This window comes from Cyrtonyx montezumae, unplaced genomic scaffold (genome assembly GCF_038088225.1).
Source record: "Cyrtonyx montezumae isolate F1298 unplaced genomic scaffold, pur_monq_1.0 scaffold_13, whole genome shotgun sequence".
Classification (NCBI taxonomy): domain Eukaryota; kingdom Metazoa; phylum Chordata; class Aves; order Galliformes; family Odontophoridae; genus Cyrtonyx; species Cyrtonyx montezumae.
In genome coordinates this window covers 13,271,320-13,298,403 of record NW_027071859.1, presented here as the reverse complement: position 1 = coordinate 13,298,403, position 27,084 = coordinate 13,271,320, and the positions used below count along the sequence as shown (strand labels likewise).

The 27,084-nt window shown below is 40.4% G+C and overlaps 1 protein-coding gene across 1 annotated transcript in view; it reads right to left on the bottom strand.

Moving 5' to 3' along the window:
* The window catches only part of ROCK2 (Rho associated coiled-coil containing protein kinase 2), an 89,875-nt gene extending 63,238 nt beyond the window's left edge, over positions 1-26,637 (bottom strand). Inside the window, exon 1 of the mRNA XM_065730740.1 lies at positions 26,332-26,637. Coding sequence (XP_065586812.1) covers positions 26,332-26,487 — 156 coding nt within the window. The 5' untranslated portion in view covers positions 26,488-26,637. The remainder of the gene's footprint in view (positions 1-26,331) is intronic.
* Positions 26,638-27,084: the final 447 nt, after the last annotated feature.

The window sequence follows — 27,084 nt, the reverse complement described above, 5'->3', positions numbered from 1 at the left end:
TTACATGTCTTGCTGGTTAGCAGCGTAGCCATGGAAAATTCAGCAGTATAATAATCCCTTTTATCAGAAGTCACTGTACATTTCCAGGTTCTTCAGTTAACTTTGATTTTAGAATTCTTATTGCCTTCAAAAAATAAATAAATAACATGCACTGAAGCCAAGAAATGCAAACCTCTTAAAATAACACCAGAGATAATTTCCTATTAATTTGAATTCTCTAAAGCCTTTAATAGCACGCTTAGCTTCTTAGCAAGAGAATAAAGGCAGCGTGGTGATTTTGCATGTTAACTCCTGCTGCAAGCCATTTATACATTGCTTCAGGAGATTTTTCAAGCAACTGAGGAAAATAGAGTGAATATTAGATTTGTATGTTAACTACAGAAAACAAATCTGTGCCTAGAACTGCTCCTCTGGCCCCCTGACGAAGTGGAATTACACACTGTCCATAAAAATCCAAATAGAAAGCGCAGCTGCTTAATTATTTCTTCACTCCTAAGAATACCTTTCACAGGCTGCAGCTGCAGGAATCAGAGTAATATCAGGAACACAAACAACAGGTTAGAGCTCATCTGCTGCTGAGGTAGGAGACAGATGTACAGCCTATTCTTAAAAACCTGTTTTGACCACGAGGCCATCCTTGTTTCACATTAAATAAGGGCGCTCCTTCTCTGCCATGAAAACCTTTCTCTTTCCTTACCCTCAGGCAGCTCCATCTGTGAAGTCAGTTTCAGCAACAAGCCACTGCTCCTTGCACAGCCAGAGCCATCTACCCCTCGATTTCACTGCGAGCTTCTTTTTGGATAAATATATTTTATATATACTGCTTTCTATGTATTTTATGATTTTGCTAATCTGTTTTGCAGTTGTGGATAAGTAAGATGTAGGAACCAATGTGACAGCTAAGATGTACGCCTAAGAGTCCAGAATGAAAATTGTTAGAATCTCTTTCATAGTAATTGGAATTACAAAAAATGAGGCTTGAAAGGAAAAAAATCAAGATAGCATGTATCAGCCTCCTCCCCTGAAAGTACAATTAATTTGAAGTTATAAAAGGACTTTTTTTTTTTTTTCCAATCAACGATATAGAACAGTTACAAAATCTCTGTACTAAAAATATCAGCAAGTATTTAGAACATTTCCAACCCAATAAGTAAGTGCACCTCTCATGTTACCTCCTGCCTAACCTCGAATTTGATGCCAGCAGTGCATTCTAAGCAGCTCTACTTATGTCTTAAAATACAATACCACCAACCCGGAATTCCACTTAAAGTGATAAATAGAAATGAAGCAATCAAAGTCACATCTAATGTTAGAGAAAGGAATTCTGATGCAGAATGGAAAAAGGTGGAAAACTTAGTGCCACACATTGATTATTTACTTATATTTATAAAAAGGTCAAGATGCCAAGTCCTGCCTATCACACACCAGGACACTCTGACCCATTTGCTAGCAAAAATCCAGGAGAGAAACAATTCAAGCCAAACAGAAGAAGTTAAAACAGAAAGAGTCCTACCATTTAGGTATTCATACAGCAAGACACGGATGTGGTTTTTAAAGGAAAAACAGAAACGAAATAATCATCAAAATGTCAGCTGGGAGAAAGGCAGCTTATAGGTAAGAGACAGCGTGGAAGATGTTATATCTTGCAAAGAGACACAGGGGAAAAAAGGGAGTAAAAAATGATTTTAAATGCTGGTGAGTTAAAAGACCTTGTTTAACCTTAACCTATGCTTGTTTTATCATCTGGTGAAATGGACAACCCACTTAGCTAAAGGTTAGCTTTGAATGAACAGCTACCTAATACCACCAGAAGAGTAGAATTTAAACAAAATGAGTTATTATATCATTTATACCTGTCATCAATATCTCAAATAGCAAAAAAAGCAAAAGATTATCAGTGCATGGAAAAGCAATTTTTTTTCCAATAATATATACACATTATAGATTGTTAAGGAGATACTTATTTTAATCTAAAGAAGTTAAGCAGCCCTAAAAAACATCTCTCACAAAAATAGATTTGACAATAAAGGAAATGATTTACAAATCCTTTCAGCTTATTTAATTTTATTTCAATAAAATATTACATGAGTACCTGACATTCTTAAAAGTATTTGTTATCTGTTCATGATCTTAGCGAACATGAGCCACATATTTTCTCTTTTAAGCCGTCCTTATGCAATCCTTACAAAAAGATTTGCAGCCTTCTTTAGTAGAAAGAAGCCTTGTTTTGCCCCTCCATCTAGCACAGCCCCCTATCATATATACAACCAGCTCCACTTGAGGAGCATTGAATAAGCACCCTGTTCCACAGCCCAACACATGCCCTACCCCAGAAGCAAACTCCACTGATGACTCTAGATTGCAATCAAATTTACTACTAATTTTCTCTCAAAAAGATAATGCATTTTTTCATAAAATAAACTTACATATGAATATTAAAATATGTTTAAGTGAATTAAAAAAACCAACATTTAAATTTCAATTCCTGTGTTGGAACTACTACTGAAACATTGTTGGTTTTAAAGCAGAACAGGAACTTTTGTAGATTACTTCTGCTGAAACTCAACACGTGCTTTTAGGGCCTCATAAGACCATTTTCCACCCTTTGCAATGATGACTCAGTTTGATCTTGATTTGGATCCACCAACTTGGATGATAATAAGTTATTTAGAAGCCTGCTAGCTCCCACCTCTAGCAACAGAAAGGAACATACTGGATTTTACAGTAAGTCCCACCAGAAGCATTTGATCTCCTGTGTTTTTCCCTAGGACAGAAGAATATGACTTCCTTTGTCATCTCACCTGAAGAAACTTCCCATTCCTGAAATACTGACAAAAGTAAAATGTGAAAGAAAAAAAAGAACAGAAAAAAACCCCACATATCTGGCTTTGAGCAAGGGATGAAACTAGATGACCTCATGATGTCAAGTCTGAATTATTCTGTGATCCTACAATTCTACAACACCACTAAGATCAGTTGTTGTACAATGGGCTCAAAAAATCTTCTCATTTAGCAAATGATAGTTGTTAAATGAGGAAATTCTTCATCTGGGAAAATAAAAATAAATAATAAAGGAAGCATAACAGTAGCAAAGAAGGGTGGTTGACAGTGACCTCTTCTCTACAGACTGTGAAGGACTTAATTCAGAATGCTTGATGAAGTGAGAATCTAGTGTTATTTACTACTGCAATTACTCACTTTTCATGACCCTAAGCAGAAAGCTTGTTCTGTACACAAATCAGTATCAATCACATATTTCACCTAAAGGATTGTTTAGGACTTCCACACTACAATTAGTTAAACCCCAAAGCTGTCAATAGGGTCTGCTAAAGCTTTTGACTTCAGTTAGATGAGGAGGAGGTCCAAAGGGCCACAGAAAAGATCAGGTAATTTCATTTGAGGGATTTTTCCAATTGCTTTATCAACAAACTAATACAGTAATGGAAGAATTATTGCTTGTTTAGTCACTAAAATCCTAAGATTTTAAGGTAAGTTTTAAAAGGGTAACTTCAGAGTAAGTGCTGAAACTTGTTGTAGAAGTTGCTAACAGAAAAATACAGTATCTACCCACAGTCAACCACAAATGTGGAAAATACCAGCTCTTGACTTCTGACCGGTTTATCTAGCCATAACTCCCAGTCAGTGGATCTTGTTAAATACTCTGTGTTCTGAATCAACTTGCAGACTCCTCTGCCAACTGCTACATATTGGAATGACTGCTATTAAACCTATTTCTCTTAAACTGGGAGGTACTTAGACACACTGCTGTTTGAAAACCACAACATACACACATAAAAGCATATCCTTGCTCACAGATATTTACATCCTGGCAATGAAAGTATATGAAGGGCAGTATAGAAGATTTCTGCAAGTAAATCAGCAGCAAAAGTAAGGTGATACGGGCATGTTTTCTCAGTGGAATTGGTGATGTAGTGACAGAAGGCATAGAAAAGCCAGGCCACCTGATGGCTTCTTTTCTGCAGTCCCCTGAGACAGCTTTACTCCAGGGATCCTGATGGGATGTATCTGAGGGAGTGGAAGGAACACATCAGAATCATTTCCAGGCTGCACTACCACCTTCAAAAGGTCATGGACACTGTGGAAAATGGCAAGAGTCAGGCTTGTCTTCAAGAAGAGCATGAAAGAAAATCTGCAGAACTACAGGCTTCAATTTCCATGAACTTCAGCCCCCAGGACAATTATAATGATGTTAATCTCCCTGAGAGCAACTTCCAGACACACGAAGAAAAAGATAGCTGAATAAACAGATCACAATCAAATTGTGTCCCATCAACATGACTGCATTCTATCACAGGAGGCAGCAGATGCGAGCTGCCACACGGAAAATTGTACTCAGAGACCTGGAAGCAGTTTTTCCACCACTGGGAGTAGCCAGACATTAAAATACATTGCACAGAGATCATGCTGACTCTGTTTTTGGAGATTTTCAACACTTACTTTCTAAACATCATCATCTAATTGAACCTGCTTTAAAAGCACGTCAGCAGCCTGGACCAGCAGCCATGCAGAGGCCTCTGGCTTCCTAGCCTATTCTGTGTTGGATACTCCCATTCAATTCTGCACAGAAGTTTCAATCAGAGCTCAATTACTTAACAGGGAGCCTGTAAGTCTTGAAAAATACCACAGATTATTTGGCTAGACACTTCTGTTAGAAAAGCTGAAAGGAAATTTTGTAAAACAACGCTACATCAGGAGTTGCACTGCCACAGTGTCACTGATCAGGAATGAGGGCCTGTCTGAGGAAGATCTTGGTTTGGTTTTGTTTTGTACAGCTGTCAGATCTAAGATAAGAGACGGATAAACACAAATTGGAATACATGGACAATAGCAGGCAGGATCAAAGGCAGTCACCTTAAATCTGGTCTCTTACACATGTGCTGACTCATATTAAAATCATTTGCTCTTTGGATCCCAGTTAACAGGAAGATGGAAGGCAAATGAATTTAGCCTACAAGAGACTCAACACAGAAGGAAGATTTTTTTTCCACATCTTACAGAATAAAGTTGGAACACTGTCATGGGATGTTTCTGCTGCCAAGAAGTTCACATCAGCCTGAAGGCTATTTGATCCAATGGAGACAGAGCTGTCAGGAGCTACAAGACAAAAAAACCATTTCATTCACCTTGTGGAGCTCCTGAACTGTGCTGCTTCCAGAGGCGTTATAACAGAACAGGTTTCCCTCTCTAACATTCTCTCCTAGGCATTTCTAGCAATTGGCTACTGCCTGAAACAGAGTATTAAGCTTGACAGACTCCTGATTCAATCTGGTTTCCAGCCTAGTCATTCATTGTCATGTTATTACTTTGGGCAACTGTCTCACAATTCCTACAGAAGCTGCTCCAGATCTGACAAGTAATTACAAGGAAATGAGACAGAAACTGTTCTTCAGCACCAGTATTATACGCTCTGCACAACAGAGGACACATCTGGTGTCAAACCAAAAAATGCCCAAGGAAACATAGAATTTCAACAACAGAAACAGAGAGAAACCAGTCTGAAAACAGCAGAGCAGAGCATAGTACCTCAAACATGAGAAAACAGAGGCTGGGCTCAAACATCAGCTCTGGCAACAACCAGATCATGTGCTATTGCTATAAGACAGGTTATACGCTCTAAGAAAATATTTGAAAGGACTTATTATCAGCCCTACATGGAATAATGTAGTTCTAAAACAGTTTTTCTATTCTTAGCAATGCAAGGGATGAGAAAGCTTTTCATCATTTAGTGATACTTTAGGTAATATTGCATCTATTTTAAGCTAACATGTATCTGGGAAATGGCATGACCAAAATATACACATCCAGCCACGTCAGAAGTTCACAAAAATTAGGATATAACACTCCACAGGCTGAGTGTGCGGTGTTACTTCACTTCTCCTTCCAACTGATGACAATCCTTCCAGCAGGGAATGGGTGGATATGTAATACTGCTATGCATCCCCCTCCCTAGAAGCAACTTCATCTCTCATTCAGTGGAAACAAGCTGGAACTGAGTGTATAAAATTTCTCTTTGGTTATTTAAAAACAACATTCCAGGTACATTTCAGTGCTCTCAGGAGTTGATTCTCTTTACTGCGCAGACAACCCAAAAAACCACTCACACTGCAGTTTCTGAAATACCATGACTGATTATCAATTTTACAGCTGGTTAAACCTCATTCTAGTTAGAAAAGGCCATTTGTTGTGGTAATACTCTAGATGGTAATTGTGAAATAAAGTGGGACACTTAGTCTGGCATTTGCATAACGACTTCCCAGAACATTTTTCTTTCCCAGTATCATCCCAACTGTAGGTGCAAATCAAACAGCTGGGTGTGCTCATGTACGCATCAGATCTTTTGGTTTGCATTTCTGAAAAGGAATTGTATCAGATTAGCAAAGGAAATTGCAGTCTTCTAAAAAGATTAAAAATCATAGCTCAGTTCTACTGCTAAGAATGAAAACAGCTGCAAGTTGTAACAGAATGTTAAATGTATTATTCATCTTCAAAAGTGCACTAATATCCTAATTTTTTTAAGAAAAAATGACTATTTCAATCTTCAATTTTAGTTCAGCTGCATTATCATCCTTTTCAAGTCCAATCCAAAATATGGCTGATCTCTGCTAAGAGCATTGTGAAACTGTTCAGAAATTAGCAGTACTGCAGTAAATACAGTTTCTCTGCAGTAGTTATGCTCGAGTTAGTGTATAATCTCTCTTCCATTCATTATGGATGAAGACAGTAAAGACAGACAAAATGTTTGCTGTGCATATGCACATTCATCCTCCCAGCCACAGAACAGTAACGTGGTTTTCAGATGGTCATAAAAGCGTTCACACTTGATCACTTCCAGTAATACTGCATTTTGAAGTCAACATTCATTTTTAGCTTCTTTTACTCTTTAAGTGAATTCTTAGCTAATTCTTCTACGTTAGTGAGGGATATTAGGGAATAAAGTGATAAGTAGTATACTGATGTAAGTCACTAGAAAACATTTCAGCGCTAACAGACAAATCTAACATTACATAAATTTTCCTGTGTTGATTTCAGCTGTTTATAAAAAGGTGCAATACCCCACAGTGTAACTTACTTCTTAATATTTATTTCTAAATTTAGATATCACCTTGTGCTCAATACTATGTAATTCTGTATTTAAGCCATCTCTTCATTCAGAATGCCATCACTCTGTTAGATACTAAAATAGAACTCCTAGAAGCATTAAACCCTTATGCTGACTCATTTACCTAAAAATATAACTTCAGTTCTTCGAAAGTACATAGCTAAGTTCATTATGAGCTCAAATCACTGATGTTCATTTAAATTTTTCAGAAACACTTATTACAATTACTGCTTTCATCACAGTAAAAGCTATATATAAAACTGCTAGTATGGAACCATACCTTGCCATTTTGTCTGATCCTACCATGATTTTAAATCATCCTGAACAATAAACTGACCGTGAAGTGCCTGTCCAAAAACTAAGTATGAACTGACTGCATTTGTATAACATCAGCAAAATGAAACCCTTTCCCTGAAGGATAAACAAAAAAAATTTCAAGAGGCTAAAAATACTGCAATCATCAGATTAGGAGATATTTTAGACTCAAACATTATTATTCGCAAATACTGACGCAAATTTAGCTTGAAAAGTATCATTTATTCATGCAAAGGATTATGGAGAATGAAAATCCACAGACAAGTTCCTACAGTAAATCATGGTACTGAAAATGAAGGTTCAAGCTAAAATGAGGAGAATAAAAAAAAGGCCAGAGTTTTAGGTGATATAACATGGACAAGAAAGGGGGTCAATGGTCAGGAAGTTGAAATGCCCAAGATCATTTCAAAGACATTTTCAAAGGGATTCTACATGTTGTTATCACTTACACTTGGGCAAAAGAGTGGACCAGATTAAAATTATTGTGGTCTCTTCAATCTGAACTGTTTAATTCAAATTATACACTAATGTTTCTGCATGTATCTTTATTAGAAGATCTTTATTATTTTATTCTTCTCAGAACTAATGGTTCTGAGTTTTTTCTGATTATTTTTTAATATCAGCAAATGAATTAAGTGGATATTCACCTTGCTACCACTGACCCATACTGTGGAAGAAACTGAAGCTGTCTTCTCTGAGAAGAGAGTCCTGATTTCTCAATGACACATGGTCCAAGTTCCCAGGGAAAGGGGAATCTTCCATAGTGAAAACATCTGAAGCAACAACTTAGACACTGGGCGTACTGCACAGCTGTATTTGATGCCCATGACTACATTTCAGCTTAATACTAGCTGCAGAATCACACCCTAAAGAATCCAGCCCAGCCTCCTCACTGCACTGCAAATGGAAACGTGGATGATCCCAGCAGCTCTTATTTGCACTTCCCATTATAAACTGAAACACAGACAGACCTCCAACTGCTTGGAGCATGTGCACAATGATACAAAGTTCACAGCACATTTTCTTTCTCCTCCCCCTTACTAACCTTCAGTCCACCCATGTCACAGGTTATTTCCCTTCAGTGACTCAAACTCACAACTCAGGTAAGCAGGAAATTTCCTTCACTGGAATCTGAATATGATCAGAAAAAAAAAAGAAAAAGATGTTTTTTTAAATGCCCCTTAGAATCATAGTATCACCAAGGTTGGAAAAGACCTCCAGGATCATCCAGTCCAACCATCCACCTATCACCAACCACTCTCACTAAACCACGTTCCTCAATACAACATCTAAACGTTCCTTGAATACCTCCAGGGTCAGTGACTCCCCCACCTCCCTGGGCAGCCCATTCCAGTGCCTGACCACTCCTACAGAGAAGTAGTAAATAACTACTAGCCAAAACAGGAGAACAGGATACACTGTGAACATGATGGGGAAGTGACCTAAAGACCAAAAAAAAGGTTTGTCAGGTAGCATAAATTGAAATTACCAAACATTTAACCAGTGTCATTCATTAGTGGAAAAACATCCAGCCATGACGTTAAAGCAACAACAGCAGTTGAGTGGCACCATGTTCTGCTATGTCACCTCCTTATTCCTGTTTTTAGGGGAGTTTCTGCATTTCAGGAAAGAAGAAAAAAAAAAACATCCACCACCCATATCTTTAGAAATATCTAGGAATGTCATTATTTGAACTGTCCCTTGTCCGTATTAACATAAACACATTTGGTAAAAGTATGAAGTGCTGTATTTAGCAAGAACGCTTTAAATAAAATAAAGAGATGTTCTTGCCCCTGGCAGGGGGGTGATCTTTAAGGTTCCTTCCAGATAAAGTCATTCTGTGGTCATTCAGAAATTTCACATGTAAAAAAGCTAATCCTTTTGCTATGCAGTACATCTGTAATGAAGAATAAAGAAATTCTACATAATCTTACCGGGCTTTCAAACATGCAATTCAAAATTAATATGCTAAACACCCTGTGCCCAAATGCACACTTAAAAAGTGCTCTACTGCTTCTGGTAAAATCTCTTGGTAAAGTCAACAGCCACTCACATGCCCACCAGCTGAGGTTATGCAGGAGCACACCCCAGACAGCAGCAAGGAAGCACAACCTGAGGTTACTGTACCAGTACTAGGCAAGGCATGTTACCAGCAGCAGTCAGAGCTGTCCTGCCCTGTCCTGCTTCCTCCAGGCTCCAGATAGGAGCACAGTTTTCCATCTCTTCCCTCGGCCAAAAGTGGGATGGCCAAGCTCAGCACTCGGAACTGGGACTGGCTGGGTGCTGAGCTGCTATGATCAGCACAGATATGCTACAGTTCCCTCCTCATGCCAAAAAGCATTCCCTTCCAGTCTTTGCCAGCTTTTCCTTTTCATGTCAGAGAAACAGATACATGCCTGTCAGAAAACTGCTAAGAAGAAGAAAACAAAAATCCTCAAGCCAAGAGACAAGAGTTTTCCAAATTTGGAGACCATCCTTTGCTTACATCCTTAAAGCAAATGCTGCCTCCAGAGCACATGCCTTATTTTTCCTTCTCATACAGAATTCCATCCTAGTTGAATAAATAAATAACCTTCTTTGCTAAAATGCAGTTTACCAGAAGTAAGGGCTGTTTGCAAAGACATGCTGCTTTATATATCAACTTGACATTTACTGTTAACAGGAATGCTAATAAAGATACAAACTCACCCACTTCAGAAGGAGAAATATTTTAATTATGTAACTTCTTACTTGTAGTTTTACAGACTGTGTGAAGAGTAGAAATTTTTAATGTTACAGTGAATTTGATTAAGTAAACTTTAAACTCAGTGTGATTTCATACATGTGTTAAAAACTGATATTCTCAATGGAAAAAAATGAAGCCATGCTGCACGCAAAGGAAACCAGAACACTATGCAAAATCACTTCCTGACTACCTAATTATGCTACGCAGTAATTAATTAAGTGTATTCTTCCAACCAGCCACCAACTCAGTAAAACAATCCCCTCCTTCTGAACACTGCCCACCTGCACCTCATGTCCCTGTATCTTTCCCCGGCTGGAGAGGGATTGAATGCAAACGTTAGATAGGATCATGAAGAGCAACCAATACGTGTGCTGTGATTCCTTGGGCTGTTTGGAGGATGACTGCCTCCAGAAACCCAGAGGTAAGCTTTGCTGCCTAGGGGCTTCAAAGCCAGACAAGTGTTTCTGCAGCTTCCCTTTGGAAACTGAGCTGCACCAAGAGCTTATGTTACCGAAATACGCGTGAAAACAGGGAAATTATTTAATGCTACTTACTGTATGCCTCATCTCCCACATTTTCCCTTGCAGTGGCTCCATCTCCAGAGAAAATTCACTCTTTCAAACCTAATTTTGCACTGTTTCCATAATATGCCATTAAGTGTTCTTAACATGAGATGCCTAATATCTTCTTCAAAGTTGCCACGCTCAGGCAGCAGACAGGTTTTTAAGCTCCATCTTATTTACACACTCCAGATCGCCATATCCATTTTTTTTCCTACAACCCACTGTAGGAAATCAAGCCACTGAATTTAGTGCTTTTGAAGGTATTACATCTACCATGCAGTACTTATTGAGCTGTAGCTTTATTATAAGCATTTTACTTCCATACACCTCAAAGAATTTCCGAGTGAGCCACACTACACAGTGAAATTCAACAGAAGTACCCAAATGAATCGAAAAAAAACCTAAAGAAAAAAAAAAAGCAAATGTTTGATAGAAAAGTTATTTAAGAGCACTTCAAAAATTTGACCGGGGAGCAAAAGAGGTTGTGGCTGGTAGCATCTCCCAAAGAGAGCACATCCCTGAATAAAACATTCAGGTTTTAGAACACCAACGTTGACAGCAACTGGGTGGCCATATAACGCCGCAGCTTTACATTCTTTGTATATATTTTCCATAATTTCTTGGAATGCAGTTCATGTTTTGAAATAGAAGTCTTTCCAATCTTCATGTTTTATCTGTGTGATGTCATTTCAGCTCTTTAATAAGATAGACTTTGACCAATTAAGCCATTTTGTTAAAAAGATTATGTAAATGAGAATGTTAAATACAAGCTCTCCACTTGAATATGAGTCTCCCATTAGGAACAATACACCTAAGAGAATTACAAATACAAATCCACACACTGTACCTCTCCTACACCATCTACCTCCACATCTCAAAATATGTGGCTTGCACAAATAAATCATACAGTTAATGTCAGCTATCTGTTATAGAATATACAGAAATGATTACAAAATGAAAGCCTTAAAAATAAATCTGCATCATGCAATCAAACATACTATAGCTTATTAAAATTGTTTAAATGGAATTGTGTTAGTGTTAAAATGAGAAAAGGCCCTAAAGTTGTAGTAAATAAACCTAGCTCTTGTAAATACATGGAGTTACTTGCTATATCTTTTAACAGAACCTGAAGTTCTTCCACAAATAACAAATGTGAAACTGTTAAAATGGTAAAATACGTTGGCTATTGCTTTGTTTTAGCTCACTGAAGAAAAATGATTAAAATTAAAGGTTTAGAGGAGTTGTACTGAGAAGGAATTTAACTTATGCTTTTCTGTAAACTAACCAGTTCTGATAATTTTCATAGAAAGCACTTATCAGTATCTGCCATTCCAGTATGTATGCTGTCCCAAGGACAACTACTGAAGACCCTTTTGAAGCCTATTTCTTCATTTCGCCTTTACTGCAGAGAACAGCTACTACAGTTTTGTCAAGTAGCATTTTAGTAAGTGCAGACATTGGAAGCTGAAGTCTGTGTTGTGGTTCAGTGATACATGATACTCACAGCAATTTAGATGGATGTTTCACTTACTCCACCTGACTCCCCTCAAAAGAAACTACCAAGGCAGGTTAACATCATATCCTTCCAAGGCTGTGTATGTTGCACGCATCCAACAGCGAATAAATCAATTACAGGAACCAGCAGTAATTTTCAGGGCTGCAGATTAACCAGTCAAGCAGCATATGTTTGCATACAGCAGTAACCTATTTCAGGTTTCAGGACGAGGTTCCTGGACAGTCTAAACCAGTCTCTCTGTCCCCAACACAAAAATCCCCACTCCTCCCTTTGACTCGGTAGTGATGCCTTTCTTATCCTGAGCAAGCCAGTTTAGGAGGGCAGAAAATTCAGAGAACAAAGAAGAGAAATGTAATTCTCAATGAAATCATATGTACATATCGTGCAAGGATCACTCAGCTCTATCCACATTCACAGCTCTACCAGTAAATATATATTTTGGGAAAAGCATCATCACAAATTGCTGTGATTTAAACGCTTCCATTTTAAACTGATGCATTCTCTATTAAAGAAATGGTAAGATTACTTCACCTTTTCAAATAGATTTTTCTTTCCCATCTTATTTAAGACAATGATCATGACCTCCCAAATAAAAGTGCTGTCTGGATTCACATTAAGTAGCTTGAGCTATTTATCCAGGGTTTCATGCAAATACACCTTGCAAAAACCTGAACGCTTTTCTTCCTCAGCTTCCTACCCCATTCTGCAGACAAGCCCTGGTTATTCACTTATCTTACATCTTGGCTGGATATAGCTTGGCCACACAATTTTGGGACACTAAGACTTCCGAAGTTCACTTCTGCTGTTCAAAGCAGGGCAGTATTCCTTGGCAGGTAGACAAAATGTCTCAGGCTTGCCTTTGGCTCCCAGCTTCAACTTTGAAGATTCTGACCTCAGCATTCCTTAAGAAACAATGTGTTCAGGAACTGCACCTTCTAATATCAAACCAGTGGAATCTTCCACCTAAAAGATTGTGGTTTATAACTGCATTCCTCCTGAGCAGAGAGGCTTTCTGCAATTTGAAAGACTTGTCCAAAAGTAGGGGATGAAATTCCACCTAAATGAAGGATGACGGAAAAGCTCACCAACTTCTCAAGTGCCAGATGCATTTCATTGTCAGCTGCTGCTTATCCACTACAAGACCTTCAAGCAACACAGTGAGGAAGCAAGCAAAACAGCTCACAGGAAAAGAGAATATCGTTCCCCAAATTTTAAAGATAAAGGGGACTGACAGTAGCTATGAAGGCTCTCAGCCCTGCCTGTCTGAAACCAACGTACCTATTCACTTCTCAGAGCTCAGCTTTGATTAAGCGTGTCCATCCAACAGTATTTGAATTTTGTTTCAAAAACCTTCCCCCACATAAAAGGTTAGCAGTTACCTATATTTTATATTGATATAAAATGTAAATATATTTTTACATATTTATATTATACGTCATATTATGGGATTACCTATATTATAAGTAGTAAAATATACTATGTAGCTCATGTTGTTGCCTTGGTAAAACATTATTCAATCAGAAAACACTGCATTATGTCCAGTTAGTGTTTGCATCATTCAGTCTGGTCAGGCACAAAACCAAGCTGCATAGACTGCTTCGTGCCACTGGAACATGATGTATGTAGTTGAGGTTTACATTGGTGGAGCAATGGTAACACAGCACTAGGAACAATTTCCAAATAAGAACTGGCAGATAAGACTTCAAATTAGTCACTCTGGCATTTCATATGTTGATGGATTCTACTATTTATAGTTATTTTCAGAAGAAAAGGAAAGACAACATGCATCTTTAAAACAAGCTTGTTTACACACAGTTCTGCTGTTTCCCAAAACGGGAAGAAACAATAGATTAAGCAATGGTCTAATCATACAAAAAGCAAAGTAAAGTTACTTGAATTTAAACACAGGCAAGTACTGATAGGAATTAGCCTTTCTCTTCCACACAAGGCTCACTTTATAAGTTCCTTAAATATATACCATCCAATTTTCAACTGTTTTCTTTGCATAAAGACTAGTAAGACAGCGCACTTCTGCCCCTTTACTTTGTTACACAACTCTGAATGCAGTAACTCATTTCACTCATTTATACTAACTCATTTATATTCCACGTTTATTCCATCATAGTTAACTCCCAAATAAGTTTCCTTTGGAAGGAAATACTTTCAAACACTACTTTTTCAAGGGCCTCAACAGTCACATAGTTAAAAATCAGACTTAATCTGAGTTGTAAACATTCTCTGTAATTCTGACAGAAACTAGACTATTTGCACAGCAACACAAATATCTTCATTCTTGTCACTATGCTTCCTCAGCATTTGTAGGTGCATCCCAACAGGGCCCATAGGCTTCCAAACATCCAGGTTACTCAAATATTCCCTGACCTGACCTTCTTCCACAAAAGATATATCTTCCTTGCTCCAGCTTTCTTGGGCCCCTTTTTTCCCCCAAGGTATTATCCCCCTGCAACCAAAGCCCTGAAGAGGCCAAAGTCTGCTCTTCTGAAGTCCAGGGCAGGGAGCTGCTGCTCTAGGGATCCTAAATTGCAGCAGTGCCCAGTGCAAGGTCAAGGGGCAGTGGGCACAAACTGAGCACAGGAGGTTCCCTCTGGGCACCAGGAGCACTTCTGCAAGGTGCAGGTGATGGAGCACAGGCAGCCCAGAGCTGTGGGGTCTCCTCCTTGGAGCTCTCCCTCAGTCCCTGGACACAGTGCTGGGCACACTGCTCTGGGTGTCCCTGCTGGAGCAGGGCTGGGCCTGGTGCACTCAGAAGGCCCTACCAACCCTAAGTACTGCATTATTCATCACCTAGACAATGGTTTACCTCCCAAAAAACTAGGCTGCATACTTTGCTTAATAACAAGAACACTCATCTGTAACTTAACTATTCAAGGAAAGGTGGTGATGTAGATTTTTTGCTTGCGTTAAAAAAAAAATCAGGATTGTTTTTTTAGACATTATAGTTTTAGTCAGTCAATTTTGCCAGAACTAAGTGGGAAAATGGCTCAAGTTGGTTTTAATTGATTAATTAATTATTAGAGTTGATTCACAGCACAAGCATTTGTATCACCATAGAGGTGATGCCCACAGAAGCAGGTGGAGCTACTTTCCTGATAGTAAAACGATCTGCGGAACTCCATTAAGCATCTAGTTTCTTCCTTTCCTTTTTAAATGTATCCATATAACTCAATAACTCAGTATCCATAATCTCAAGTTTTTTCTGGGCTTGTTTAGCTTGGAGAAGAGGAGGCTGGAGACAGACCTCATTGTGGCCTTCAAGTGTATCAGCAGGAGGGGAATGACTGTTTACACGGATTGACAGTGATAGGATAAGGGAGAATGTTTTTTAACTAAGATAGGGGGGATTCAGGTTAGATGTTAGGAGGATGTTTTTCACTCAGAGGGTTGTGATGCACTGGAACATGCTGCCCAGAGAGGTGTGGATGCCCCATCCCTAAAGGCATTCAAGGCAAGGCTGGATGTTGCTATGGGCAGCCTGCTGTAGTGGTTGGCGACCCTGCTCATGGCAAGGGGATTGAAACTAGATGATCTATGAGGTTCTCTTCAACTCAGGCCATTCTATGATTCTAGATTATTACAAAATAAGCCCCTCAGAAAAAAATTATTATAGAGATCATAATATCACTCCTCTTCTACTACTACTTCATACTACTACTAAAGCAGAAAAACAAGCTGGTTTGACTAACAATTTCTGCATATACACACCACTGACAATGCTTGTCTGCATTCTGCTGTGAATGCATGACCTACTTCCCAAGGGATGTTTTGGTGCCATACACCCAGCCAGTTTTCTGAGTGACATACATTTAACACAGGTTCTGCCTTAGATCACACCAAGGAACCCTGTGCTCACCTTTTTTAAAAATAAAAAGTCACACTGTCATATCTTTCTTCAGAGTATGAGAGACTTATTACAGACTACCTGAAAGTAACGAGGCTGGTTATTCATTACTACCCTATTTACCTTCACACTGTAGACCTGTCATCTGACCCAAGGACTGCACTGTCCTATTTAATAAGACTGTGTCTGAAGTGTCATCTCTTTCTGCTTCTGGAAGTCATTCAAAAACAGATAAAGTAACCTACAGCATTTTAAGATTTTCCTAATCCCCTGAATACTCATGGATCTTAAAAAGTTGACTACAGAGCTTATCTGAAAAGACAGAAAGGCATTAAGAAGGACTTTGTTCATGGTTGATAGAGATCTTCACAAAGGAAGCAACATCCTCAGGAGCTTTGGTCTCAGTTGAACAATGAAGTATGCTGAAGCTTCATAATATAGGTGTATTTCTCAGTCTTGTGGAGATAAAGCAGAAAGACTCCCAGGTACTATAAATATTAAGCCAGGTACGAATTTCTCCTTCTGATACATAATGGCTTTCAAGTAGTATCATCTCCATACACCTGGGCAACAAAATATTGTCTTAATCTTCATGTCATTCAACAAAAGATATGCATGTCTGGGTTTAATGAGACAGTTAGATTACAATTCCACTGGGATTTGTTTACATACTGCTATTTAAAAATATCAGCAGAGAATATAGTATCTAAAAGAAATTTCAAAATGCAAGAATATTTTCCAGTTTGCTCAGCTCGTGTTTACTGTGATGCAGTTTCCACCTTCTGTGCAAATTTGTCATTAAACAAACACAGACTTCCAGCAATGCAGTCTAAGCAAAATGTATCACAGAAAATTTAAATTCTGCAGTAAGGCTTTAACACTGTCTGAGGCACTCTGATTCAGTGAAACAAACTCTGCAGTATGAACTCATGAGATTTTTACACGTCACATTTTCCAGAGTTTGTATTAGAATTTCCCTTCTGAGTTTTTAATATTCTAAGTTCTGGTAAAGATGTTATCTGACAGATAGAGGACAGCTGAGGCTTCAGGCACCTGAGATACAGAAGGCTACACATGAAATAGCACTGGTAATCCTGAAAATGAAGAGCAAAATAAACTTTTTCTTAGGAGGCAGCCTATAGCAAAAACTGATTAAATATGTCACACCTCAAACTTCTACCATTTCAGGCTTCCACAGTTGAACAGCTTCTCACCTCACTATCCCTATTTAGATGTTTTCTTCATAGTCTTAACAGAAATTATCTTCAGAGCAGAAAATGAGCTGGATTTCTACACCTATACTATGTTGGCAAATCCTACTAAGGAAAGGCAGCTTATATTAGTATATTTATTACTTCCTATATATTCAAGCTGACTCTTATCCTAAATCAGCACAAACATTGCACACATACAAAGCAGTGTTCATGCTACTGTGTTTGGGTTATGCACCAGAACTCGGAGAATTGGAGCTCTGCTCTTCCCAGCCCCGACTAACACATGCTGATGCTTGCAGAGTCGAGGCAAGACCTTCAATTCTAAGGATATGAACACTGGGGATGGAGGTTAAGCAAAATAAAAATGTAGTGAAGAGTTATACTTCACATAACAGAAGTAATTTATAGTAATACTGAACTTGACAGAAGCAATGAAAATAACATGACTTCACAAAAAATTTACAGTTTAGTAATAGGAATGCATTTTTATCTTGAAAATACAGCGGTCTTTTGCTTACCCTGTCAGATCCATAGCTTAGTTCAGCTGCTTATAAGAGAAGCACAGATGCAACTCTTCACAAAATTACTAGCTACTCTATACCTGCAGAGAAAACACTAAATGTGAAATAATGTTTAAATTAGCAGCAGTAGCTGCAATACAAGGATAAATTGTCAGTATTTCCTTGGCACATGAGTAATTCAAGTAGTTGTCTTCAGTTACCTTTCATATGAAGGAATAAAAAAGAACCAAAACAATAAAGGCAGAGAGGAAGTACAACTTACAATCCAGACTTACACATCCTAAAGTGGTCATTAAGTCAAACAGGTCAAGAATTAAACATTAAAGCTTACTGCCAAAATGGCCAACTTTTGCTGCCGGAAGAAGAGGTGCTGAAACATTCACTAATGCAAACAACCACGTGATCTGTACCTGCTAATAGTAAGGTTTGTCATTACTCACTAAGCCACCAGCTTCCAACATGGTACTTTTCCCTGCTCTTCTCCACTTTCTTGCACTATTAGAAGGGATAACTATTCCTAAGGAGGACTTATTGGTCATTCTACCACAAAGGTTAAAAAATTGTGCAAAAAAAAAGTTCAGAAGACAAGCACAATCATACAATTGTGTAAAAAGGCGCAGAAATAACGTTAAGCAACACAAAAATACCTTGTATCTTCCTGTCACTGCTTATTCCACCTATCTGTAGCTACATAGATAGAAGTCTACTGCATACAACCTAGACTCCCAGCAGTCCAGAGTGCTAAATGATTCAAGTATGAAAACCTGTGTCCTATACAGGCAAGAGATGACAGTGCTCCTCTCCCTCATCTTGCACTCGTCTTAATCAGCATTAAACTGAAAATGGAGATCAGAACAAACCAGTTTCAGTAACCACGCGGAAAACCAGTTTAAAACTAGTTTCTGCATGAAATGGAACATCCCCATAGCATAGGCAAGTCAAACTGATGGCATACCCCTCCATCAAAAGTTGTGCTACCATACAGACTTTAGAGAATGATCTCTTTGAAGACACATATATACACTGATATATAAAATTCTTCATTCTGAACTAAAGAAAAACACAGAGGATCGATCACGCAGCAGCAAACACAAGCAGACAAAGTTTTCCAAGTTCACAACTCATTCAATAAAAAGTAACCTCCAAGAAATAATCATAGATATTTCTTAGAAAGGAAAAGGCTCCACTCGAGAATAATAAATCTATTATATAAATCTGTTGAGACAGCAGTTGTTGATTTAAAGTAAACAACGAAGTACAGACTTTGGACAACTCTATATAGTATCAGTGATAGATGAAGACAAAGGAAATAAAACTTATCACATATGATAACTGTGATTGTAGTCAAACTTTAAATACTGGTCAGAAGAAGTGTGGAACTTGACCATTTTCTCCTTCTAGTTACTTATTTATTTGATAATCGTAACAGCCAACACTACTTGTTTAGAGATTAATGCAGATAAAAAGCTTATCTGGTAAAGATTAGCTTGTCTCCATTGTGGTTGCAAACCTTATTTCATGTCTGTACGAGACCTCTTCATTTCCCCCTGAAGAAAGGTATAAAAAAATTCTACATTTGAATGAGTCACTCAAACTTTATCCTGCTTAATTGCAGGATCTTGTTATTAGCTACTTTATATACAGAGAAGAAGTCAGTAGCCGTGATTTAGAACAGTCAAGAAATAAAATAACTGCATTTGAGCTCTCAAGATTCACATAATTCTCCCTCTCAAGATTGACATAAAATGTCCTCATCACCACCCTCTTTACATCACGGCCTAGAGAGTGGGACAGGGAGGAACCTGATGAGCTTTAACAAGAGCAACCATAGAATCCGCACCTGGAGAGGAATAACCACAGGCATCGGTACAGGTTAGGGATGACCTGGTGTAGGGAACCTGCTTTGGCAGGGGGGTTGGATTTGATGATCTCTTGAGGTCCTTTCCAACCCCTATGATTCTATGACCTGCTGGAGAGGAGCTCTGTGGAGAAGGACCTGGTTAAAGGAGGTGACCCTCCCCCATTACTCTGCCCTACTGAGGTCACATTTAGACTATTATGTCCAGTTCTGGGCTCCCCAGGTTAAAAAAAGACAGGGACCTCCTAGAAGGAGTCCAGTGGAGGGCCACAAAAAGGATAAAGGGTGTGGAGCAACCTATTGTATGGAAACTGCTCTAGCAGGGAAGTTGGACTCAATGATTTCTTGCCACCCCTTCCAACTCCTGCAGTTCTGTGATTCTGTGATCACTTAAGTCCATCCTAATGATTCAATTCTCCTCCAGTACAGGTTAAGTTTATATATATATATAAGTTTATATATATTTAGCTTTTCAAATTAGGAAATCAATAAACATTTGCCTGATGACATGCAGTGCCAGCACCAGAGCACAGAGCCTCCTGCACTCTGTCCTTGCTTATAGCCCTGTCTGCATCACCTGCCCAACACTGTCCTACTAATGATATGACTGGGGCAATAAAGTGCCCAGGCTGCACAGTAACATCAAAACCCAACAGCCCTATTTTGACACATAAAGATATAAAATACACAATTGGTGACCACCTGCAAATGATGTGACTTAAGCAGACTGTTCTACAAGAAGTTAGTGAAAGACAGAAATAATGACGTATGTGGTAGCGAGGCTGCTTTTCTTCTCACATCTACCACCTTCCTGATGTTACAGTAACTGAAGCAGAGACTGAACAGAAGGGCAAGGGGATGACAAAACCTACATCCATCCCTTGATGTGAAAGAGAACAGTTTAACACCATATTTCATGCAAGAAAAACAAGCCCACTCTCTTAGTAGCAGTAACCATAGCACAGGAACAGAAACACGAAAAAATGAAGCCCACACCACCTAATCAGCTGTTGCTGATTGGAACTACCTAACATAATGAAACCCAGACAAAATTCACATAACCAAAATACTGCAAACACCGCCAGGATGTGTAGAGGTTCAAGTGATCATCGTGAGCAACATGCTTTAGAACTCTGACAGCAGGTAATCAATACTCGTTCTGATGTAAGGACATGTGGTGACACTTCATCTGCTCTAAAAAGAGGGAACAGTGCTGGCTGTGATGATGGACTGCTTCTGGCAGTAGGTGAGAGGTAATGGAGTCTCACTACTGCATCACACACAGTAGGTAGGACTGGAGAACTAAGTGCCACATTTATTGCACTCTGTTTACATAGCAAAAGGCTCATTAAAGTAAGTTCATTGCTAACAAAGGCTGCCAAAATAAACACAGTATTCTTGTTCTTAGCAAACACGATGTATCAAGAGATAAATATTTTAAATTAATTTGCCACTGGAATCATTCGGTGCTTTTCAGTTTCAAACAACCTGAGAGCCAATACAGCATCTTGCCTATAAAGCGTATCTGCACGGCCACAAAACAAATGAAAGTACATATATGTACAGAGTACACAGACACACACAGAAGTTTTTCCCTCAATTCTTCTATTACAGAAAACTCTGCTACCACGTTTCAACCCTTTTCATCCTTGCAATCCAAGGACAGTAGCTTTGTGTCAGAAACACAATACTAGTTAATTTCGGTAGATCAAACATTGGCAAGAAATTATCAATTGATGGCCACAGAAAGTCTAGTAATGCAGTCCATACTAAAAGCTGCCAAACAGATAAATGCTTTGGCATTGCTCTGCCACCAGCTGAAACCTGAAATTGTACGCAACAGAATAGTTTTTAATCTGCATTTGCACACAATCCCCAATGGACACTGAGGCTACTAGGTATTTGGAATAGTGATTTCTTTCCCACTATGTATAAAGCAGAAAAGAACTGTGCTAATTGTTACAGAGAATTAACATCTGAAGGATACTAATGATGCTAATGACTCTGTATCTGATCAATACAGGTAAAATATTTGGAGCGCAAATGCCCCTAGTGCATGCACACTGGATCTGTGCATCCTACGTATGGCATTAAAAGCACCGAGCAAATTATTTCCTCCCCACCCCCCATTTCTTACACTAAGTGGAATGCTTTAATTCTGGTGTGAACAATACAGGACATAAGAACACCTAAATGTGTCAGAAAATAGAACTGTCATTCTCCAGTTAACTATACTGCTATGTATAAATCCATCACAAAAGAACAATTAACAAGTTTCCTGAAAGTTCATGTTCATAATTTTACAGTAGAAGAAAATCTGAAATTACAGATCAGAAATAGAAAATTTCTATTAAGAGTCAAAAAGCTACAAAAGAAATAAAAGGAAAACTAAACAGGAAAAAGCTTTCAAGAACAAAGGATCATTCGGTCTGTCCACCAGTTTCTGGGCAACACATTTCAGATCAGGGCTGAAAACATAGCAGGGTCTTTCTCGTGCTCGATGGTTCAAATTAATACAACAGATTGTTCTTGCTCATTCAAAATAATGAGATGATAAACTCAGGAAAGTGAGACAACTTTCACGTTAATTCTGAAACACTGAAACTGCAAAGGGACAGGTAAGTGTCAGTTGGAAACACCTGAGGATTGCACTAAGGGAGCTCAGCAGAGTGACGCTAAGCTCACACTTGGTATCTATCCAGGTGATGATATTCTACAGAGGCATCTGTAAAGAGGATGGGAGTCACAGCTGGATCCACAATGCATTTTTCATTAGGAACAAAATTTGAGTCTGCATGGCAAGGATAAATTTTGCTGACCATAAACAGACTCCTGTCCAAACTCGCATAAATACAGAGTTTACCCAACAGCTAAATGATAAATACCTTTTTTTTCCCCTCCCAGTTTCAATGCATATACGCTCTAGCACACCTGAGTACACTATTGCTGATGATTCCCCCCCATTGCAGCATTCCACAACCAGGTCTGCAGCCCAGCACTGTGCACACTGCAGCACTGTGCTGCCTGCTTTGCAGCTTAAGAATTGCTTCTCCCAGAGGCTCATACCTCCTCAGCTGTGGGAAAGATACCCAACACTTTACCTCTGCAACATAACATAAAGGTAGAAGCCCAAGGCTGAAACACAGTGGCTTGCATGTTCCCTTCTCTAACCGAGTGCCCTCAATCTGAACAGAGAGGACAACTGTAGGGAGGAGGACAATGAGATTCATCAGAGCTGTCTGGCACCACCCTAAAAATTCTAGAGCTGAGTTCAACATGTGCAGGACCTGCACAGTTATACAAGACATGGGAGGGGAAATCTGGGTAAGTTTTGCACAGCCTACACCAACTGGTCTACCCGTGGTTTAGAGCACTGTAGAAGATGGACTAACGCTTACAACCACACCCTTACATAACATGCATTTGACACTACACAAATCAACTCAGCTAATAGTGTGGATTGCGCATACATGCAAAAGAATAAAGCAGCACATGTATCTGAGAGCTGCTAAGCTCTTCTTAAACATGGCTGTCAACTCAGAATTATTCAGTAGGAATATATTTATAGAAGGGTTTCTTATAGATCACACAGTCATAGCATTTAACCCAACCATCAAGGCACAGAGGCAGCACACATAAAAATGTCACTTGGTGACATGAGCAATGACACAAACTGGCAGAGGAGTAAGTTCTAAGAATACAGTATTTCTGCAAACTGACCTGCACCATCTAACACACAGAGCAGGTTTTCATATGCACTGACGCAATGATACGGACCGAAGAGAGAAAGCTTGTACTGCAGACAGGTGCAACATAAAAAGTAGTCTAACTTAGCATAGGCCACTTAACTCAGGCTTTCAATAAGTTATTATGAGAAAAAGAATGCTCATCAGATGTCAAAATAAGGCTGCAGAAAACACTTTCCTTTGTGTCTGTCTTTGCTTGAGTCTACACAGAACTGTGCACGCAGCTCTCACATTGCTGTTTTCATTTTCAACTCCTTATCAGACCAAAACCAGGAAAAACCCAGCTCAGGCTTTGCATTTAAACCGTGCTGACAAGTAGAAAGTTCTCTATGGCTACTTTTACATTTAGCAGTAAAAAGATGTCGATAAGCAAGCAGCACATTTCAATTTACTAAATTCTGCCTTCATGCTTAACTACCAGAACAAACTCAACAGTGAGTTCTCCACCTCTTAATGCCTCTGAATTGAGGTTATGTGATCTCATACAAATATATATATCTATTTTCCAAAGATACACTTTAATCAAATGGTTTTGCTCAATAAAGGCAGGAACAGGGAAGTGCTGAGGCATACAATACAGCCACGACCATGCACGAATGTCTAACTGATCCTCACGGGGCTGAAGAAAAACGATCACTGTACTTAGAGGTCCTGCTGTTAAGAAACAGACAGATGTGGTGAGGAAGGTGCAGAAAGAGCACTCCTTCATCCAGAGCCATAACACGCATCAGCTCTCGATAGACAATGATGCTGATATCTAGAGGACAGCTTATTACCCCCCCCACACCCCGTCACTTCTCTCAAACTTGCACCACGTGTTGTAGCTTAACAGCTACTTTTTTGCTTCCTACAGCTTCCCAAAAATAAAACATGCACACGAAATGCAGAATAGCAGCTGTTTATGACTTTTTACAGTGTAAGGAAATGAATTCCATTTTGAATTCCATTCCACATTTCAAGTTTTGGCTATGTTATTTTTGGAGGAAGAAACACTAACGTTCCAGCCAGTCTTCCTGAGACCTTTTCCCTGGCTCTTAGTTTCTGTTGCTGCACTTCTACTTTTAAATAAAAACACATTTCCATTTATGATAATTTACACTGACAGTGAGAAGTGAGCTGTTTACTAAACAAGCAAACACTGCAATTCGAATATGAGGTTTTCATACTGGGATTGCAATAGTCAGCCTAACAAAATGCCCATACAAAATTAACGTCAAACAGCATAAAGCAACAATACCAAAGCCCCAGAGGCTTTTACAGGAAATCCACTGCAAACTTCATAAATTGCAAAGAAAAAAAACACACACAAAAAAGCTGAAGTGGTTCATTATTTCATACACAGGCATGTAAAATGGAAAACAACTAAACTTGATTCATTAATGCTACCTTTTCCCCACTGTTAATTGTTTAAAGTGATACTCACAGAGGGAATGCAGAGAAAAAAGGTGATTAACTCTGCTACAAAAAATGCACGTGCACAATCCAGTTAGCGCTCTCCTATGGTTTACTGATTTCTCCAGCGTATAACGTGAGCTGGTCTACAATGTAAGCTTACAAAACCTTATAAAAAAGTGCTAAGCAGCCCGGTCTCAATTTCACAATTAGAATTTCTCTTCAGAAACATTAACAGTTCTCAGGGTATCTAATCTATGTCTACAGCATGGGAGGCAAGAGAATGAAAGAAATACTCTGTTGAGTACAAAAGCAGAGCGTGAAGAAATCTGCTGGGGTTAAGTAATTAACCTGATGCATTTTTCAGAGACTGTACTATTTTTAACTGCTTTTTTTTGGCCACAGGTCAAAGTTTTCCTAGCAAAATACCGAAGTGAAAACGCTGGGAGCAAAGCCCGGAGGCAGCTCTTTGCTTTGGCCTAGGCTGAGACTTATCTGACTCCAGTTAGATAGGTAGCACTGCTCCCACTCCCCTTCATTGAGTGAAATAGTTTGTGGGCCTCACTGTGCCTCTGACTGTCTATGAGAGAAATAGTACAGCACTGAAGCCTTAAGAAGAGCATTTTTCAGATTCTATAGGAAATTCCTGTACTCTCCTCACAGCACAGACATCCATACTGTTCAGTCAGTTCCTGTATTTTTGTCCAAAAAGAACTGAGTCATTTACAAGGAAGAAAAAAAAAAAAAGGAGAGAAAAGAAGGACTCAGTGTGAGTGCCTTGAGCAACTCCTGGAAGGGCTGAGATCTGCCCTCCCTTTTCAGCTCCTTCTCACTGGGACACACTGGAAATCTTTCGGCAGAGTGGAAATATCAGGTCCGGTGACCCAGAAGTTCAGTTTAAAATAATAATAACCATTCCCCCCCACCGCCTTTCCACGGTTCAGACGTTTTAAACGGGGAAACAGGACTCCATCCCACTCCTTCCTGAGGGCATGGATTTCTTGGTAAAGGAAATTATATTTCATACACACACGCACAGAAAAAAAAATGCTACGTGAAATAAGAGACAGACGAATCGCTTTGTCCCCACGGAAAACGAACGTGACCCCGCACGATCCATCCCCGAGTTACATTTCTCCCTTAGGCGTGTCCCCTCCCCGCGTTCCCCCCGCAGCACGCAGAGCCCTCGGCCCCACCGGACGCCGCTTCTGGAGGCCGGGCAGCGCGCACACAAAGCCGGGCACACCCGCACGCACTCGGGAGGCGCGAAAGCGCGGGGCAGAGGCGATGCCGGAGGAGCGGAGCCCTCCCCGCCGCTCCGGGCGCTGAGATGCGTTTCTCCCTCGTTCTCAAACAAACCCCGCTCCCCTCCGCGGGGCCCCAGGGCAGGACGGTGCCCTCAGCCCGGCCGGGAAGGAGCCTTCTCCGTCCCCTGCAGGATGCGGAGCGCTTCCCTTCCTTCCTCCCTGCCGAGCCGCCTTTGTTAGCCCGCCGCCGCTCACCAGCAGGCTCTCCACGTTGACCGGGGAGCGCGGGTCGCGGATCATAGACTCCAGCTTCCTCTGGCGGCCCTCGAGCATCCCCGCCGCCGCCGAGTCCGGAGCCTGCGGCGCGAGGGGAGCCGCCGACATCTTCCCCGCCTGCAGCTGCTGGCTCATCCTCCGGGGGAGGGCCGCCTCCCCTCACCGCCGGGGAGGAGGAGGAGGAGGAGGAGGAAGAAGAGGAGGAGACTGCGAGGGGTCGCCCCGCGGCCGGGGCCTAGCGCAGAAGGGGAAAGGGAGCGCTTCCCGCCTCTCCTATTCGCTCGGGGCGTCCCCTCGGCGGAGCCCCGGCTCACCGCCCGCCGCCCGCTGCCGGCCGGGCCATCGCACCCGCGGAGGGAAGGGGGAAAGCAGCAGCAGCAGCCGCGATCCCCGCAGGCGGCGGCTCCACAGGCCTCGCCTCGCCGCTTCCCCTGTCTCCCTCCTGGGCCACTCAGTCCATGATGCGGCCGCCGCCCGCAGCGCGTTACTCCCACCGCCGCGCCCGCCCCAGGCCCGGCCCCGTGCGGCGGGAGGCGGCCTCTCTTACCCACAAGGCCCCGCTGCGAGACTCAGCGCCCGGCTGTAACCGCGCCGGGAGGGAGCGGAGGGCCGCGGGGGGAAGGGGATGGGGGGTGGGCGCCCAAGACCTGGTGGGAAGGGAAACGATGGCACTCGCGTCCCCGAAGGCAACTAGTCGCTGGTTGCAAGCGGCTGTTGGAGGTTGCAAGGAGC